The following is a 17,425-nucleotide window of genomic DNA, read 5'->3' as shown; positions in this document are numbered from 1 at the left end:
TAACTTCTTAGTTCACTATAATTCAATCCCCAAAATAAATTTTTTAATGTGTCCTTGGCCATGAGTATTCTATTAGTACAGAAATGAAATGAATATAGGTTTATAGCATTCACTCATCAGTTTTACTTTGGTTCGTCTCAACTCTGTATGAGCCTCAAAAATAGCGTTGCAAAAATCCAATAAAACTTTACTTCCTCAGAACGTCTTGGGTAGGTGATTCAAATGCAGATGGATCAGTTTGAAGGAATGTACAATATTTAGAATTTGCCACCATAAACATATTTTTATGAAAAAATACATCATCATGAATAAAAATCTGAAAGGTGAAGTCAGGCGAGTGTGATGATTGCACTTTCCAGTCACCTCATTCTAACCATCTCTGAGAGAATTTCTCATTCAGAAAATCACAAATAACTTTAGTATAATAAGGTAGAACCTCTCAAATGTTTGTACATGGAAAGACAAACACCATAAGGTTAATGAATCTATTGTTAATGTTTCCTGCAAGCACAAATTTACCAGTAATGTGGTTTCAAGACAGAATATACCAAACATTTACTTTTGGAGAGTCACAGTGATGTTCCAGAGAGGCAAGAGGATTTTCACTTACCATGTACAAATATAATAATGTTCAGACAATAATGTATACATGTCCAGAAATGCAAAAGAAAGCATCACCAGTAAACACAAAGTGGTTTATGAAATTTGGATCAAACTCATTTTCTATTAAAATGTCACTAGCAAAATCTAATGTCTTTAAAATATCAACTGCTTCAAACATGCAACAGTTGTAGTTTTGAACTTCACAGAAATCTGTTTGAACAAGGTCTATCTGACTGCTTGTTATGCAATAACCTGACAGTTTCTTTAAACTTATCTTGTCAATAAATGTCTTTGAAGAGGATATTTATGAAAAGCTTGGCATTACACAAATTAACACTGAATTTACAGAATTAAATTCACAAGCTACTTAACGGACCAAACTTTTATTTACCTTGGTTGTAACGGTCATTATTAAAAAATGTTATCCACACATTATTAGATGGTAACAGTGGGTACTGTATCAAAAACAAGACCTCATAAACAGCTGCTTTATTTAATGTTTATGCAACTCTTGTTAAACCTGCTGTATGCAGAGCTCAGCATAAACCACACTGACAACCTGTACTGTGTTAGATTGGATAAATACAATAAATCCAGGAAAGCAAATCGTTTTAACATGATTGTTAGCAGAAAAATCCATGTTTTCAAAAGAATATTCCTTCCTTTTTTAACTACATAATGAACTGAATGATTGATTTGTTCGATGATTTTGCCAACTGTAAAGGGATTGACTTTCTTTTTATTGTTACAACTAACAATTAGCTCAAAAGACCTTAAATATCTTCCATACTCACTCTGAAAGTAGGTTTTGGAGCATTTAACATCAATAGGCTTGAAGTATGTTTCAGTCTGAGTGGTCATCATTATCATTAAATATTCTTTTAGGCCTATATTGAATTTCTATATTTGGGATATTTTCAGTTATGGGAAAACCTATTGTGGCAAACTTGAGTAAACATCTAGTTAAATTTGACTTATATCTATATCTCCTCATGACCTTTACTCTGCCATGGTATGGCCAGACCCAGTGAGACAGGTCTGTCCAGCCTAACTTGTTATTAAATATCAATAGTAACTAATTTTAAGATGCAGACACCAATCAATATTACAACTCAACCAATAACTCACCAATGTTAGGATACAGAAATAGACAATTAAGGTTGGACGCTTTACTACAAGAATATAACCTCACAGCGTGAATTTGACTAGCACCAATCCCTCACGGCAGCCCCACCAAGAATGGATATAACATTTAAAAGTGTATCATGACCTTGTGGTTACACAATAAATATCTTAGGGACCAAAATATGTGCGAGAAAGAAAAGAACTTAAACTATTTCTTTACTTGTTAATTTTATGTTTTCTTATTTAAATTTTGAAATTTAGTTTAACCCTTTGAGTGCCACAGCGTCGCTAATTTTGACGGTACGAAAAGTGCATAAAGTGCCAGCGTCGCCAATTTTGACGTTTCGTATTTTGATAATATTTTATATAGTACAAGATTATTTTGGCAAAATAATCAGACGGCTGTATTCAATAGGTTCCAAACTATCAATAAATACGAGTTTTATGTTGTTTCTTAACTATTTTATCTGTGAAACTTATGTTGTTTGGGTACTTATCAAGAAGCCACTATTTTTGGACGAGTTTTCCTTATCGGGAACAAAATAAATTACATTGTTAAAAACAACTGACTTTATTTAACCTATTTTGGAATGTACAAGTTATTACGACAATCAATTAAATCAAAAACTATAAGAACAACGTTTCATTATTCGGAAATGTCAGGTCATTCGTGTGTCTATTTGGATACGATTTGGAGATAAGAAGTATGACTCATCGAGTATTTTTCGATTCATTATGGAAGAAGGAACGTATAATGAAGTTTATTTTGATCTCTGATAAGGAAAACTCGTCCAAAAATAGTGGGCTGTGATAAGTACCTGTACGATGATTCTGTCTTACAGTCACGCGACGTAGAGGACGGGTACCGTGTTGCGTAACGGCCTTTCTTGTTGTTTATGTGCCGATAACCAAGCATTTGAGTAAATACAAAATAAAATAGTAACTTATACAGTATTTTACTGTATTTCTTTACAAAAGTAATGTATGATTTGAGTTGTGTTCAAGCGAAAAACGTGAATTTTCAGTGTAAATATTATTAGGGTTATTATTTAGTAAATGTAAACTTTTATGTAAATATGTTAGCAAGTATTTGTTTCTAAATTTACTAATCATTATTATTTGTGTTGTATTAATGTTTTATTAGATTTATTAGGAAAACTACATCATTACTAAGTAATTTCTAAACTCTGACAAATGAAGTACAGTTTATAAAATGTCGGTACCAGGCAGCATTTTGTTAATACATATAATGCCATGTTTTTAAAATTCTAGAATAAGATATTACACATGAGTTTTATTTATAATCATATGGCCTTTATCATGGTATAAAGAAAACAAATCTTAAAAATACCGTATACACACAAATTAGGTTGAAACTTAACTTTTTATACAAAAGTAAATCACTTTTTTTTAGAAAATACTGAAATTTTTATATTTTTATAAATAAAATTTTATTTGTAACGATATGTATCATATTTTGCATTTAATAAGAAAAAAAAACAACAACAAAATGATGGAAATCTGTTTGGTAGTTATTTTACAACAGCTTTTTTCCCAAAAGCTTACAAATATGCGAAAAACAGCGTGGCACTTTATGCATATGCCTTTGGAAAGTACCCGTGGCACTCAAAGGGTTAACTGTAACATTTTTATCAGAACAATATTCTTTAATTTACTTAGACATTTAAAAGTCCTCATATTGGCTCTAAATGGTCGAATAAACCAAAAGGTTAATTCTTGTAATTGATTTCAGGTTACCTTCAAGCATAGTTGACTTCCCAAATCTACAATTACTTAGAATAATGAATAATCCACTCAAAAACTTTCCACCACAGTATATGAAGGCTGATACAGTGAGACTGTTGGGGTACTTGCGAGAGCGGTTTGCCTATGAGTTGGAAGCTATGATCCCGGAAGATGATCACTCTGATCCGGTCCCAGTGGCACGTTTCTCATTGTAAGGAGACGAAGATTGAATTGCTCAGTTCTTTTTGGTATTTAATGTTAGGTCTCTACAATAATTAGAATATTGGATTCAGTGAAATATAACAGTTTCCTGGTGTACTAAGTAAACTGGGCAATTGGGCAGAAACATAATTAGGGGAGATCTTGTCTCAGTGACATGGTCCTTTTCTCAAGTTTAGCCTTGCAAAACAAACTGGTAACTGCACAATAAAGCAATGAACTAAGGTTTTATTTAAGGGCAAAAAACCTTAAGTTATCATTGCCCGGAATGAAGTAAGGGTCCACAATTTTATAGTCATCATTTGTAGCCCGTCTGTTCACATCTCAAAAGCCATGGAAAAAGCAAATAAACTTTGGGAATACTAATTGATTTTTATCAAAAAATGCACAATATTATAAGCTATTTAATATACTAGACATTTTATCAGTTTTAAGATGTGAAGTTAGTTAAATAAAAGAAAACAAACATGGTCTTTTGTAATATCTCTATATAATATCACTAAAGTTTATGGTAATATCTCATTTTCCTCCTTCTCCCCACAAGTCACTCTCCACAATGCCCTTTTGCACCTACATGCTTTATTAGCATACCATCTGTGAAACAGTCTAGTCCATATTAACTGATTAGAATATTATAAAAATAGTAACTATGCTATATCAAGAAAAATACAATTATTCAGGATTTTTGCTGGAATAAATACCAGCCAAAATCCTGGTATTCAAATTCTTTATTGCAAAAAACCATAGTAACATGCTAAATGTAAAACCAGTTAAAATTATAAATATGGACAATACTAAAAGTTTAGAGCAGATTTGTATTTGGGGTTTAATGTAAGATAGGAAAGTGTGGTCTTAATTTTGCCTAAATTAATAATCTATTCTATTATATTAGAATAAATTACTACAATCATTAAAATAGGTAGATCAGATTATAAAACAGCATGAATGAATTTTGAAATATGATTTAATTTGTGTAAAAATATTTGATCTTAAATTAATTTTTTATAGAATAAAAAAAGTCTCTAGTTAATAACATGAACTAGTATTTTTTGTTTGTAGAAGCCAGTTACGCAGATGTGGCAGCTTGGTACACACCAACAGCGAAGAAGACGTACCAGACGAGGTCTGGGACAATGCTGTCAAGGCACAAGTAGTTGTTGTCAATCTGTCTCACTCCAAACAGTTTTTATCAAATCGGTAAGCTATCAATGGCCTTATTTCTGATATGATGAATGTTTTTGTAGTCTGGGTGCCTCTGGATGTTGAAATTATTTGGGGGGTTCTATTTGAGCTTCTTCTTTTTTCATTGCCGACTGTATTTGGATCCCTTCAGACGAACATGACTCCAGATTTCAGGAGTCAGGTCTGCAGCTGCATCAGATTTCAGATGCTTCATATAAGAGGAAGGTGAACTGGAGCTGGACACAACTTTTGCATTGAATCAGCCCTTCCCACCATAGGTATGTTAAGGTGGCTTATATCATCGCACTCAAATAAAATAAAAAATCATTCTACACCACTTACTGGTTGTAGTGACTAAATTGGCAATTATTTAAAGGAATAATTCAAGAGTTATTGAACCATAAAAATTACACATTTACAGTATAAGTATAAAAATGAAAATACAAAATAATATGTTTAGGGAAAAGTTTATGAAAAATCTAAATGGTTACAATTTCTGGATGATGAAATGACAACTTTCTCACTTTAATTTGTGTAAAATTGTGATACAAGGGCTATCCAGAAAGTAGATTAAGTTTTGATACAAACAAAAAATAAAGCATAAAAAAATTGTATTATGTACATTTGAAAGTGACACTAAAATACTATTCTTCAACATAGTCACCATACAAATTTGGCCACTTATAGCGGTGAACTAGTTTTGAAATTCCAGCGTTTAAAATTTTGCCGCCTGAGACTTCAACCAGGTAGTCACGCCCTCCCGCAGTTCCATGCCTTCATCAAAGTGCTGCATCAGAAGCCAAGTCTTTATTGCTGGAAACAGGTGGTAGTCAATGTATGGGAGGTTCAGACTGTAAGGTGGTTGTGGAAATATCTCCCACTTAAAGGCATCATCCAGGACTACTGAAATCCGATTTGCGATTGTGTTGATGTTTGTACCTACCTTGCTCAAAATTTATGGTAACCTAACTTGTGCGTAAAAGTTTCCTGTTACAAACTCCTTGAAATTTGAGGAAAACTAAGTAAGAGTTCTGTTATTGTGAATTTAATCTTCTCATAAACTATTAGAGACAATGTCTCGGTCACAATGCTTGGCCGTTCACTTTATTCGTCATCATGTACTTTATTCTTCTTCTTCTTGTATGAGATGGCCTATTGCCATGCACTTAAGGCTCAAGGATCTTTTATGCACCCCGGAAGCACACCATGAGGCCGATCAGTCTACGGTTCAATAGCACTCTCTTGCTATTGGAGGACAGTCAAAGAGCAGGTGTTCAGCAGTTTCCTTATGCTCGTCACACATTCTACAGAGTGGATCCTCCCGAAGAATGCAGACTATGTGAAGATGCTTTCTCAGGTGACCGTGTCCCGTAATCAGACCCATAACCCGAGAAGACATTGATCTACTTAGTGAGAGAAGGTCAGACGCCACCCTAGGGGAAGCCGACTGTAGAACAAATCTGCTCATTCTCAGACACGGATGCAGTCTCCACCTTCTCTCATGTGAGAACCCATTTCGAGAGAGCCCTAAAGCATTAACATCTAGAAATGTCACAGAATGGTTGAGATCCCATCATGTTGGACACAGCCCAAGTTGACCAGGGCATCAGCTCTTTTGTTCCCAGATATCTCCTCATGACTAGGTACCCAACAAACAGTCACATTGTTGATTCTGGCAAGGGAAGAAACTACTTGATAGCAATCCCAGACAAGTTTGGAGTTAAACATACAACATTGCAATGCCTCAGTGCACCCTGGCTATATGTGAAAATGCTAATTGTCTTACTCCTATACCGTAAACGAAGATTCTCACAAGCACACTCCATAATGGCTGTAACTTCTGCCTGAAAGACTGTGGGATAAGGATCCATAGGGACCATCAGCCCTCTACATGGTCTCACCCCCACAATTCCGGCGCCTGTGCCACTTTTTGTTTTAGAGCCGTCTGTAAACTATTCAAGTTCTTCCCACTGGTGGAAGAGGTTTCTTTTCCTCCGACCAAGCTTCCCAAGAAGGTATAACAATCCTAAAGGGTTTGTCAAAGGAAAATCTTTGTGGAATCAGAGATCATGTGCACAAAGCATTTCCCTGAATCAGGATGCTAACTCTGCAGTGCGCCCTGCTGCAGTCCGAGGCCAAAGTCCCATTTGCTAAAGACAGTAGGGGCTACTCTTGGACTTAGCCTGAATGACAGTGTCTCGGGGGGGCGAGGTTGAGGTAACAGTCTAGAGTTGTGCATGGCACACTTGGAAAAGCCCCAGTGATAGCAAGGCAAGCCAACCTTTTGATGCTATCAAGACCAGCTACTGCCATCGTGGCCTCCGTTTTTGGCCATCAGAAAACAGCCCCAAACACTAGTGTAAGACTAACTACAGAGACATAAAGCCAATACAAAAGCCTCGGCTTAAGTCCCCAAGACCCACATACCACATGTATGCATTGCATTACAGACCATTTCACTCTGGCAACCATTTCACCCTTTCCAGATGGGGTCCCTAGTTCAGGACCCTATCAAGGATGATGCCCAGGTACTTCACCTCGGACTTTTAACTCAATGGAAGAGCCTTTCAATAAGAATGGATCAATACCCTCCAATTGATGTCTTCTTGTAAAGGCAACCATGGCAGCCATGGTGGGGTTGACACTAAGGCCCATCCCATCATACCAGTTCTCCACCATGTTCAGAGCAGCATTGGTCAGTACTGTGACTGTTGTGTTGAACTTGCCGCTCACAAGAATTAAAATGTCATCCCCGTACCCCTGTACAAAGACAACACTGCTGTTGAAAGACACAAGCAGGTTGTCCGCAACTAAGTTTCACAGAAGAGAAGAAAGGACGCCATTCCAGGTATAGCCTCTCGTAGTCGTTTCACTGATACTTGCATCCCCTTATACAGCCACCTATTTGACTATCAATACCACACATCGAGACCACAATGATAATCGTTTGAGAGCCTATACTGTAAGCTGTGTAAGCTTCTTCGTTGTCCAGAAAGACACCTATGGCTGGCTATTTCTTTTGCTGCCAGCGCCTTCTCAATCCTGCATATCAGGGCTAAGTCTCATGATCTTCCTGGAGTGTAAGCATGCTGATTTGGATGTAGAGGGTACTTGAAGACAGATTCCTCCAAGTCAAATCCAACCATTTTCTCCATGGTTTTGAGAAGGAGGACAGACATATCGGCCTAAAGGACTTGTGCTAGACCTCCTCTGCTTCAATATAAACACTACTCTAGGTACCCTCCAGGACAGAGAAATGTACCTGAGGGCCACAGAGGCCCTGAAAAGACTCTACAGCAGGGGAACCTCCGCTGCAAGCAAACCGGTTACTCCGTCTCCACCAGGGGCTTTATATGGACTAAACAAGTTAATCACTAACTCAATCCTTCTGAAGTTTATTACACAACACACCAAACTCCATTGTGATTGAGTGGCATACCCACAGGACTCCCTCTACAGCTGAGTGGTTGATTCTTGTCATAAATGATACAGTCCGGGAAGTGTGTTCCCATCATGACTTTTAGAACTCCCTCAGGTTCAGTAATATATATACCTTGATCGCCCTTGAGACAACCAAGCGGCAAGATAGTCTCAAGACCATCGGTGGTCGATAGTCTCAAGACCATCGGTGGTCGACATGACTTTGGCAAATAGCTTCTGAAGCCTTACACAACCCTGCACCCTGTCAATGTCAGTGCAGAGTTCCTTCCAGGCTAATCTCTTAACTGTATGGACCTTGCGGTTGCACTGTGCAAGAGCTTTGTGGTAGGTATCTCAATTACCCCAAGTGTTTGCTCTCCTGAATAAAGCCCTGACTCTCTTCCTCAAAGAGGTCAATTCAGAGGTACACCAAGCTATTTTGGATCCTCTCCTGTTAATAACAGGACAACTGAGATCAAAATGACTGAACGGAGAAATGTCCTGACATCAAAATGACCGTGATAGTCCCCTAGTGGCTACAGAGTGGAACGTTATCTTTGTGGATAGCCCTTGTATGATTAAGGTGAATTATCAAGTGAATTAAAACTTGATTGACACATAATATAGACTTGTCAATGGACTCAAATTTTAAGTTTTAATATTTTTAATTTAATGAGTTCTATCAGGCCCCACAGAGATCTTGGAATCAGTGAGTAACTTTAACGCGAACTTTAAATTGTGATCTACATTAAATGGCACCTATAACTTGGAGCTATTATTTGGAAAACTAAACAGTATCCTAAGAGAAATTTAATTAGACCTTTATCAAATGGCACCACCAACCTAGGGCAGCAATATAGAGAATTTTATTGAAATGTCAAATGGCATACACAAAATGACTTCTAACACAACTTGTAACAGTAACTCTTTACAGCTATTAAGTATTTTATTGAATTACAGTAAATGACGCTTCAATTTGGGGCAATAACATACAACAACAATTATGACAAATTAGAATTAAATAATTTGATTTAAGTTTTCATCACTACGACAGTGTAAAATGTGTAGGGTGGTGGAGCTTGCAGAATCGTTGATGGAACTTCACCTAGTGGATACAGGGATGAAAGAGCTTCCCCCATGTGTTGGGAAACTGAGAGAGCTTCAAATTCTTATTTTGGATCAGAACCATCTCTCTGACCTTTGTCCAGAGTTGGCTGGCTGCAAGTACATGAAGGAACTTTCCTTATCCTGTAACAGGTAATTGAACATAATTTGACATAATTTCTATTTTTATATTTTAATAATAAATGTATCGATATCTCGAACTAAGTCCATCCTTAATTTATAGAGGCAATTTTAAATACAACTAAAAAAAGAATTAACTAGAAAACCTGTCAAATTATAAAAATAAAAAACAGCATCAGTAAATTTCAGACATACAAAGATTTTGATAAAAATAAAAAAAAAATAAAAGAGGTAATAGTAAAAAGGAGGCATCTGTCAACTTACAATTCCGCCTTTATGTTGTACACTGGATACAGCATAAAGCAATGCATTATTATGCATTGTACTGTTGTATAATCATAATAATGCATTGGTTTGTGTCTTCCATTTAGCACACATTTAAAGGTAAAGGTTTTAGCACACAAATTTTCTGTTTTCATTCTTAATTTTGCATGTCCAATACAATGTTTCTTCACCTAATTTAGCTATTTGGGGAAGTGTTGATTCAATGTGAACGTTGAGATTTGCTCCAGTTGACCTTCCTCTTACTACAGCGCCTGGAGCCTGACACTGTCACAGACTTGATTCCTGGAATATGGAGTCATGATCGTCTGAAGAGATCCAAAGAAAGTAAGCAACAAAAAAGCTCAAAATGAACTCTTTACATTGTTTTGACATCAGAGTTACCAAGGCTACAAAATACGGTGTAATCTAGGTGAAGAGGTATTCTCATTGTCTCATCAGGTGCACAATTGAGTGCACTGCGATAATTTAGACACAATCTCTAAGCACGGTGGAGCAACCGAGTTTTCTAACACATAATGTAACTATGTTTAGCTAAACTCAGTATTCTCATTGAATCAATCCTTCCTACCAAAGCTACGATTCTAGGAGTCAAGTCTGTGACTTTCATGTATCCTTAACTTTATATTTAGGTTTATCACCTGAAGAAGCAGATTCTAGTTCTCAAAATCCTTTCACATCACCAATTGCTAACAATGAACTTTAAACAATGTATATGGGTATTTTAAAAAGTAAGACATTTTTTGTCAATTCATGTATTTTGACTGGAAAAGCATGCCACTTGTTTAACACTGGTTTTAACTGGTTATAAATTTGTAATTTATATTAATTTTTCAGGTTTAGTGAAATACCTCTCGTTGTCTACCAATTACGACTTCTTAGAACACTGGTTATTAGCAACAACAAACTGAGTACATTGGAACTAGCTTGGAGTGGTCTGCTTTCTTTGCAGAACTTGGATACTCTGAATCTCTCTAATAATGAAATCACTCAACTACCTGCACAACTGGGTCTTATGACTCACTTAAAGTAAGATTTACTCTTTATCTCATACCATATATATTTCAATAGTCTGACAAATTATCCAACAGTAATAGGTAACAATATGAGTTCACCGTAATAGACAATAGACAATAGACAATATTCTTTATTGACATAATCATAGAGATCAGTACATGGCGTCAAAGTTACTTAAAAGTTTACATTAAATAAGTGAGTCTAAAAATTCTTTTTCATTGTAGAATGGTTTTGTAGATAGCCATTCAGTCAGACTTCAGACTTCTCTTGAAGCGGTATGGTGGTTCTCTTTTTAAGTCTTCTGGTAGGTGATTGTAGTAGAGTGCTCCTATGTAAGATGGTTTTTTTCTGTATAGGCTGAGTTTGTGGGATGGTAGATTAAAATTTGATGCATTACGGGTGCTGTGTTGATGTAGGTCTTGGTGTCTAATTTGTTCGGTGTTCACTGCATGGATTATTACTTCTCGAATGTAGAGAGCTACTACAGTGAGGATCTTGAGTTGTTTAAATGTTTCTCAACAACTTTCCTGGAAGTGAAGTCCGGCCAAGCATCTTAGAGCTCTTTTTTGGTGTATTAAAATCTTTTCCTTATAGGTGTTGCCAGCTCCTCCCCAAATAGCTAATCCATATCTCAAGTGTGATTCAAGTAAAGCAAAGTAAGCTACCTTAGCCATGCTCTGGCCACTCACCTGCTTTATCCTACGAATAACGTTGGTGCCTGAACTTAGCTTTTTACACAGTTGGTCAATGTGGGGTTTCCATGTTAATTGTGAGTCTATTATGATGCCTAGATGCTTTGTTTGACTTTTTGCTGTTATGTCTGTTAATGGCAGGTTAAGTGATTTGTTTTTTAAAGAAAAGTTTATTTGTACAGTTTTTTTCTCATTCAAGACCAGGTCATTAGAAGCGCAGTATTGCTTTGTCATGTTTAATGCTGTATTTGTATATCTTACAAGTTGTTCTGGTATTCTGTTTGCTAAAGTGATGACTGTATCATCTGCATACATCACTGTATGCCAAGTTTCCTCTAGTTGGCTGGGAAGATCATTAGTAAGTAGGAGGAACAGTATTGGACCCAGAACCGATTTTTGCGGCACTCCTCTCTGGACCTGAGCAAGACTTGACTGGGCTTTTTGAGCTATGTTATTTTTTGAGTAGTGTATTTCAACTAGCTGCTTCCTGTCATTCAGGTAGCTCTCGAACCAGAGAGCTGTAATTCCTTCAGTGCCCAAGCTTTTTAATTTTTTAAGCAGATGGCCATGATTTACGCAATCAAAGGCCTTACTGTAATGTACCGCAATGTAACAAGTCCAAAAAAAGGCTGGTTACATTGCGGCCCTCAGTAGTATACTTTGGCCGTTCCTGGGACAACACACCCGAGACCGGATCTGGGACAAACCGTGTGAGACCGAATCTGGGACAGAATTTTTTAGAGATTCAGATTCAGATTCAGATTCAGAAATTCTTTATTCATAAAACAAATGCACAGATTGTACAATGAATAGCGTCAATCATAGTTAATAAAAAAATTATCTAACATCAACTTATAAAATATTAACCAACATAAGCATTAGTACTAGGATTACTATTATAATTTTTAAGTGTATTTCATGCACAGTTGCTAGAATAAACATTCATTCATTATAAGTTATGGTAATAAATAGTTATCTTATACATATAAACAGACACATACATACATAAATACATATACACAGACACATATACACGTAAATACATATAGACATGTTGAGCTAAACCAGTCAATTAGCCCTTTCAAAAAATTCTTGGAATGAATATATAGGTCTATTTAGTAGATATTCTTTAAGTAGTAGAGAGCGACTAAGAGTGTGAGTACGGGTAGTCAGAACTGCGCCGCGCGAATCACCACGCATGTCATCGCTGTCCCGCCACCGCGCAGACACCACTCGTTTTTATTTACCACAATTGTGAGTATGTATGTGTTTGTGATTTACTGACCAGATCTAAGTAGACGATGTTGTTTACATGGTTGTTCTGGAGCAGTTGGTTGTTTTGGTCTACAAGTGTGATTGTGATCTGTTGAATCTTTCGTAAACCGCTCCGAAGAGGTATGTAGTGTTTTTCTTGAGGTGATTGAGATATTTTGTAGCCGTGTGGTACATTAGGGGAAAAGGAGTAGAGGATTGCTGTCTCCAAATGTTTGTGAGAGTGAACATCATGATTGACAAGACTGTTGTTGACAATATTGCAGTGTATCTCGATGACATCAACGGCTCTGAGATTCGGTGGATTCGATGCAATTACATTTTCATTTGAGTTGAAGTAAGACGATTCTTTTTGTAAGTTTGTTGCATCCGATTTTTTAAAACCTAAGAGATCACTAACGGTTTTATCCAAGTAGAATTTAATTGGAGAATTAATTGATATTTTGTCACCATCTTTAAAGATCTTAAAATCGTTAGAATTTACACTAAGATTCAACGATTGTATGTAATCTCTGAAACTCTTTTCAAGTTTTTCAATGGTCCAGTAACCGCATTGAAGTATCAGTGGTTTCGGAATGAAATGTATTTCCAAGTCCCAAAAATAGACTTTTGCATGTTGCAACAAGTTGTATATGTTGTTCTCAGAGTAAAATCCAACAAGAGCCATATAATACTCTACGTTTGGATCCAAGTGGATGGGGTGTTCTAGATGGAGAGTCAATACAGACTCAGTTCCAGTTAGTTTGAGTAATGGCATGTTTGCAGTTTTTTATATACTTATAATTCTATACAAGTTTTAGATGAAGTTACTACCATCATGGAAGTCTTCAAAACCTCTTTCCATATATTTTTTATTTCGTTGTTGAATTTTTTCTGCATGATGTATATCTTGCCTTCTAATTCACTCAATTGAACTTTGACAACCACATCATATGGCTCCACTGCTTTGCTCACTTGACCAATTCTCTGGTGGTTTTTCAATAGGAAGCTGCCCCATATCTTTTCACCATTTACGGTACTAGTGGGGACAATCTCGATCGCATTTATTATTTTTTCCGATTTTACCAAATGCGATTCCAATAATATCTTGACTTCGGATAAATCTTGTGAGACTTTTGATACATCACTTGCAAGCTCAATTATCTCGTCAGGAGAAGGGTCTGAATTGGGTTGAGTTGGTATTGATCCAATTTCAATTTCTTCTCCAAATCTGTTGAAAATAAAACCACGGTTTCCATGCATTTTTATTGTTCCTTATATTACGAAGAATATGTTCCCAGTCCTCACCAGCTGAATCTCGTCGTAGAACCTCCAGGCACAAATGTCCACAGATAGGAGGATCATCAAACCCCTGAATACGCTCCGAGTTATAAACCAACCCTTTTGGCCCCAAATACCTGACTACTTCTATTGGAGGATTGACATCGCCATATGAATCAAAATACAATTTCTTTTCACCACGTTTCACATAACACGTCCAGTGAGTACCACCAGATGAAAGGTCACCAAGATTTACAATACCACGTTCAATATTTGTAGGTTTGTCTGGAAGTAACTGTCTCATGAAAACACTTCTAAACTCATTAATGTTTAATATACCTGCTAATTTTTCTATTTCACCAAGAGACAGCGGGAAGAAATGTCTCTTTTTTTTATTCACAGACAACAATGCATCAAGCTTCCGACCAATACGACGTTTCAACCCTCTACCCGTAGGGTCTTTTTCAATAATGGTGTCCAACTCCTCATCGACTAAACTCTTTAACCAAGGTATAAATTTTTCTCTCAGTAAAGGAGCCAACTTTCTTCTTATTAATGGAGAGATGAAGCGTTTACCTCCAGGAACTGACGAATCCACCATTTCCATAATTTCCTTCAAAAACCCTCCTTGTTTATTAGATACGAGTTGGTTGTAACTTAGAAGCAATTGTAAACCTTTTTTGTTCTTAACAGCTCTAGAAACGGCTTTGTGTTGCTCTCCAGAAAGAAGTATACGATCACTTCCGTGAGACAGCTGTTCATTAGATAATCTGATTACTGTAGGTTTCCGTCTTTTGTACGCTGTACGAATCTTACGTTTTTGAGCTTCAGGATAGCCGAACTGTATAATTATGCTGACTTTCCATTCTATACGCTTTCTTATATACAAAACACTGACATGAAAACAATAATTGCCCCTACTAATGAAAAAAATAAATCATTTTTATTTTACTTTTTTTTGTTTTTTGTTTTTTTGTTTTTTTTTATTTGTTTTTACAGGAATTTGATTATGTTTCGAGTAATGTCATATGAGAAATGTGCCTCAGATACAACGACAACATATGCTGTGGTGCCGCTGCTCCCCTGTGGAGATGCAATAGCTTTTACAAAATCTAATTCAATCTGAATGTCACTTCGAGATCTGTCTGTTGTTGGTTGATGTAGATGTGTGTCAATTACAACCAAAGGTGAGTTATCAATAAATTCTTTCAGGTTTACTAACACGTTATTGTCTCCGAAGTTTATTTTTCGGAACCCTAGGTACTGATCGTACATGATCCTGTATATACCATTAGTAATATCAAAATTCTGCAATTCCTGAGGGTACCTTTCTCCATTAATTTTCACAGACACATTTTTGATGTTGCAGCTGTCAAATCTACTAGGATCTTTTGCCTGGGTGTTTGTTCTGTTTGTTTGAAGTGCGATTATAACAAATCTAGGATTGTACACATTTCTGTAAACACTTGTAATATCGAAGCTGAACGATGACCCGAACACCCCTCTTTTGTCGATGCATTGCCATTGAAAGAAGTTGTAGACTAAAGCATCCTTGTCACTCAAATGTTTCAAACCATCAATTAGCTGGATTTTGGAAGTGCTGGTATAATCGACTATGGGGACTCGTAGCACAAACGACTCTATCACAATTTTCCCATCGCCAGGATCCGTTGCTGTGGACCCTGTCCCTTTCCAGTGAAACAAGGCATCATTATCTTCATTCCTAGTAAATGTGATTTCAAAACCTCCCTTGTACATCGGGTAACGTAGGTGGTCAAAGAACCCTAATCCTAAATGCCCAAGTGTACCGAGTGCCTCAAACTTCCCACCTCCTGTAAACGATGATGAGAAACCACTACTTGAGAGTGTTTGTTTTTCAGTGTTACTGTAACTAACAATCCCCTTTATAGTGCTGGTGATGCCGGGGATTTCTACTGTGTCGATCAATGTATTGTGTTTCCTCAGCTCTATTCTTGAAAACAAGAAAGCCGCGAAGTTGTCTACCAGTTTGACGGTAGAGTTAGTTTGATAATCAGATCCATCAGATTTTTGCACATACTTTCCTTGAATGTGGTACATTATGCGTGAATCATAAAATGCGTCTCCATGATCCAGTTTGAATGTTGTATTGTTGTTGGGTGCATTGAAGTTGAGCTCTGAAACTGGCATTGCAGTTCTATACTCACTTCTTGCTATACCGCTCGAAAATTCAATATACAGTTTCTCCATCACTGGTTTTACCACTGATCACTGTTCTAATATATCCTCTCTTATATATAGGGTAAAAAATATTTGCTCTCATTGCTTTATATATCTGATGGGTAGATACATCCTGAAGTTCCTAACCCCATACCGAGTTTACGTTTCAACCACATTCCTCCTGTTGTTGCTAGGCCGACCATACGCTCATTCAAGTCAGCATCATCTGAGGTAACCCTCTCCCAAGCTTTCTTTTGTAATATTTTGTCCGCCTCCCACCTGTCTTCTGTGTTTTTATGATCCCTATACCATATATCATGCTTCTTACAAGCTTCATCGAGGGGGTTAATTCCCTTATCTCCCCTAGCAAGTCTCTTGTCAAGCTGGGTGCCGGGCCCACAGTAGTTGTACGTATCAAGATTCCAGTTCTTGGGCGCATGTAACTCGAATGGTAACTTGTTAATGATGTCGTTCAAAAGCCCTTTACCTTCTATAACATGTTCAGGCAAAACAGACAAACATCTGACTAGGTACTTCAACCCTTTAGGTGTAGCAATTAGGTCTTCCATTTCATCGTGAAGGAAATCAACCACAGACAGTTTTTCATTATGAAAGTTGTTGTTCCCAGCTTCTTCCTGAGCTTGAATGTAGTGTAACCTGTCAATGAGGTCTTTGAAGTTCTTTATGTACCTATATTCGACCGGACTTTCATTGTAAACCTTTAACCCTGAACCAATTGTTGCCACTTTTCCATTCACCAACTCATCCCAAATAGGTTTTATCATATGTTTCCACTTTAGTCCTTGACTTGATTTGGGACGACCACTTTTGGGATTGTTTCTTTGGAAAAGCGAGTTTGTCCTCACCAATATGTCCTTGTAAGAGTTCCAGTCTTCATCGGTGTACAGATCCTTCTCTACTATATTGTTTTTCGTCAACAATCTCCAAAGACCCTCAGTCCCTTTGTATTTCTTTTGAGAGCTGACTAATATAATGTCATCATAATCAAATGTAATCGGTTCGGAACCGATCATCGGCTGCTCTAGATTTTCATTGTACCAAATACCAAACTGTTTGTCGTTGGATTTTGGAAGGTATCGGGCTCCTAGAGAACCAAGTGTTACTACTTTAGAATCCATCAACTGTTTCATCGATTGCTCTTG

The 17,425-nt window shown here is 36.8% G+C and overlaps 1 protein-coding gene across 1 annotated transcript in view; it reads left to right on the top strand.

The window, feature by feature from the left end:
• The window catches only part of LOC124369192 (leucine-rich repeat-containing protein 40-like), a 62,772-nt gene that overhangs the window by 27,818 nt on the left and 17,529 nt on the right, over window positions 1–17,425 (top strand). The window contains exons 7-10 of the mRNA XM_046827010.1: window positions 3,482–3,685; window positions 4,753–4,890; window positions 9,364–9,552; window positions 10,660–10,851. Coding sequence (XP_046682966.1) covers window positions 3,482–3,685; window positions 4,753–4,890; window positions 9,364–9,552; window positions 10,660–10,851 — 723 coding nt within the window. The remainder of the gene's footprint in view (window positions 1–3,481; window positions 3,686–4,752; window positions 4,891–9,363; window positions 9,553–10,659; window positions 10,852–17,425) is intronic.

This window comes from Homalodisca vitripennis, chromosome X, assembly GCF_021130785.1.
Source record: "Homalodisca vitripennis isolate AUS2020 chromosome X, UT_GWSS_2.1, whole genome shotgun sequence".
Taxonomy (NCBI): Eukaryota; Metazoa; Arthropoda; class Insecta; order Hemiptera; family Cicadellidae; genus Homalodisca; species Homalodisca vitripennis.
This window is presented reverse-complemented; position numbering and strand designations above follow the sequence as displayed.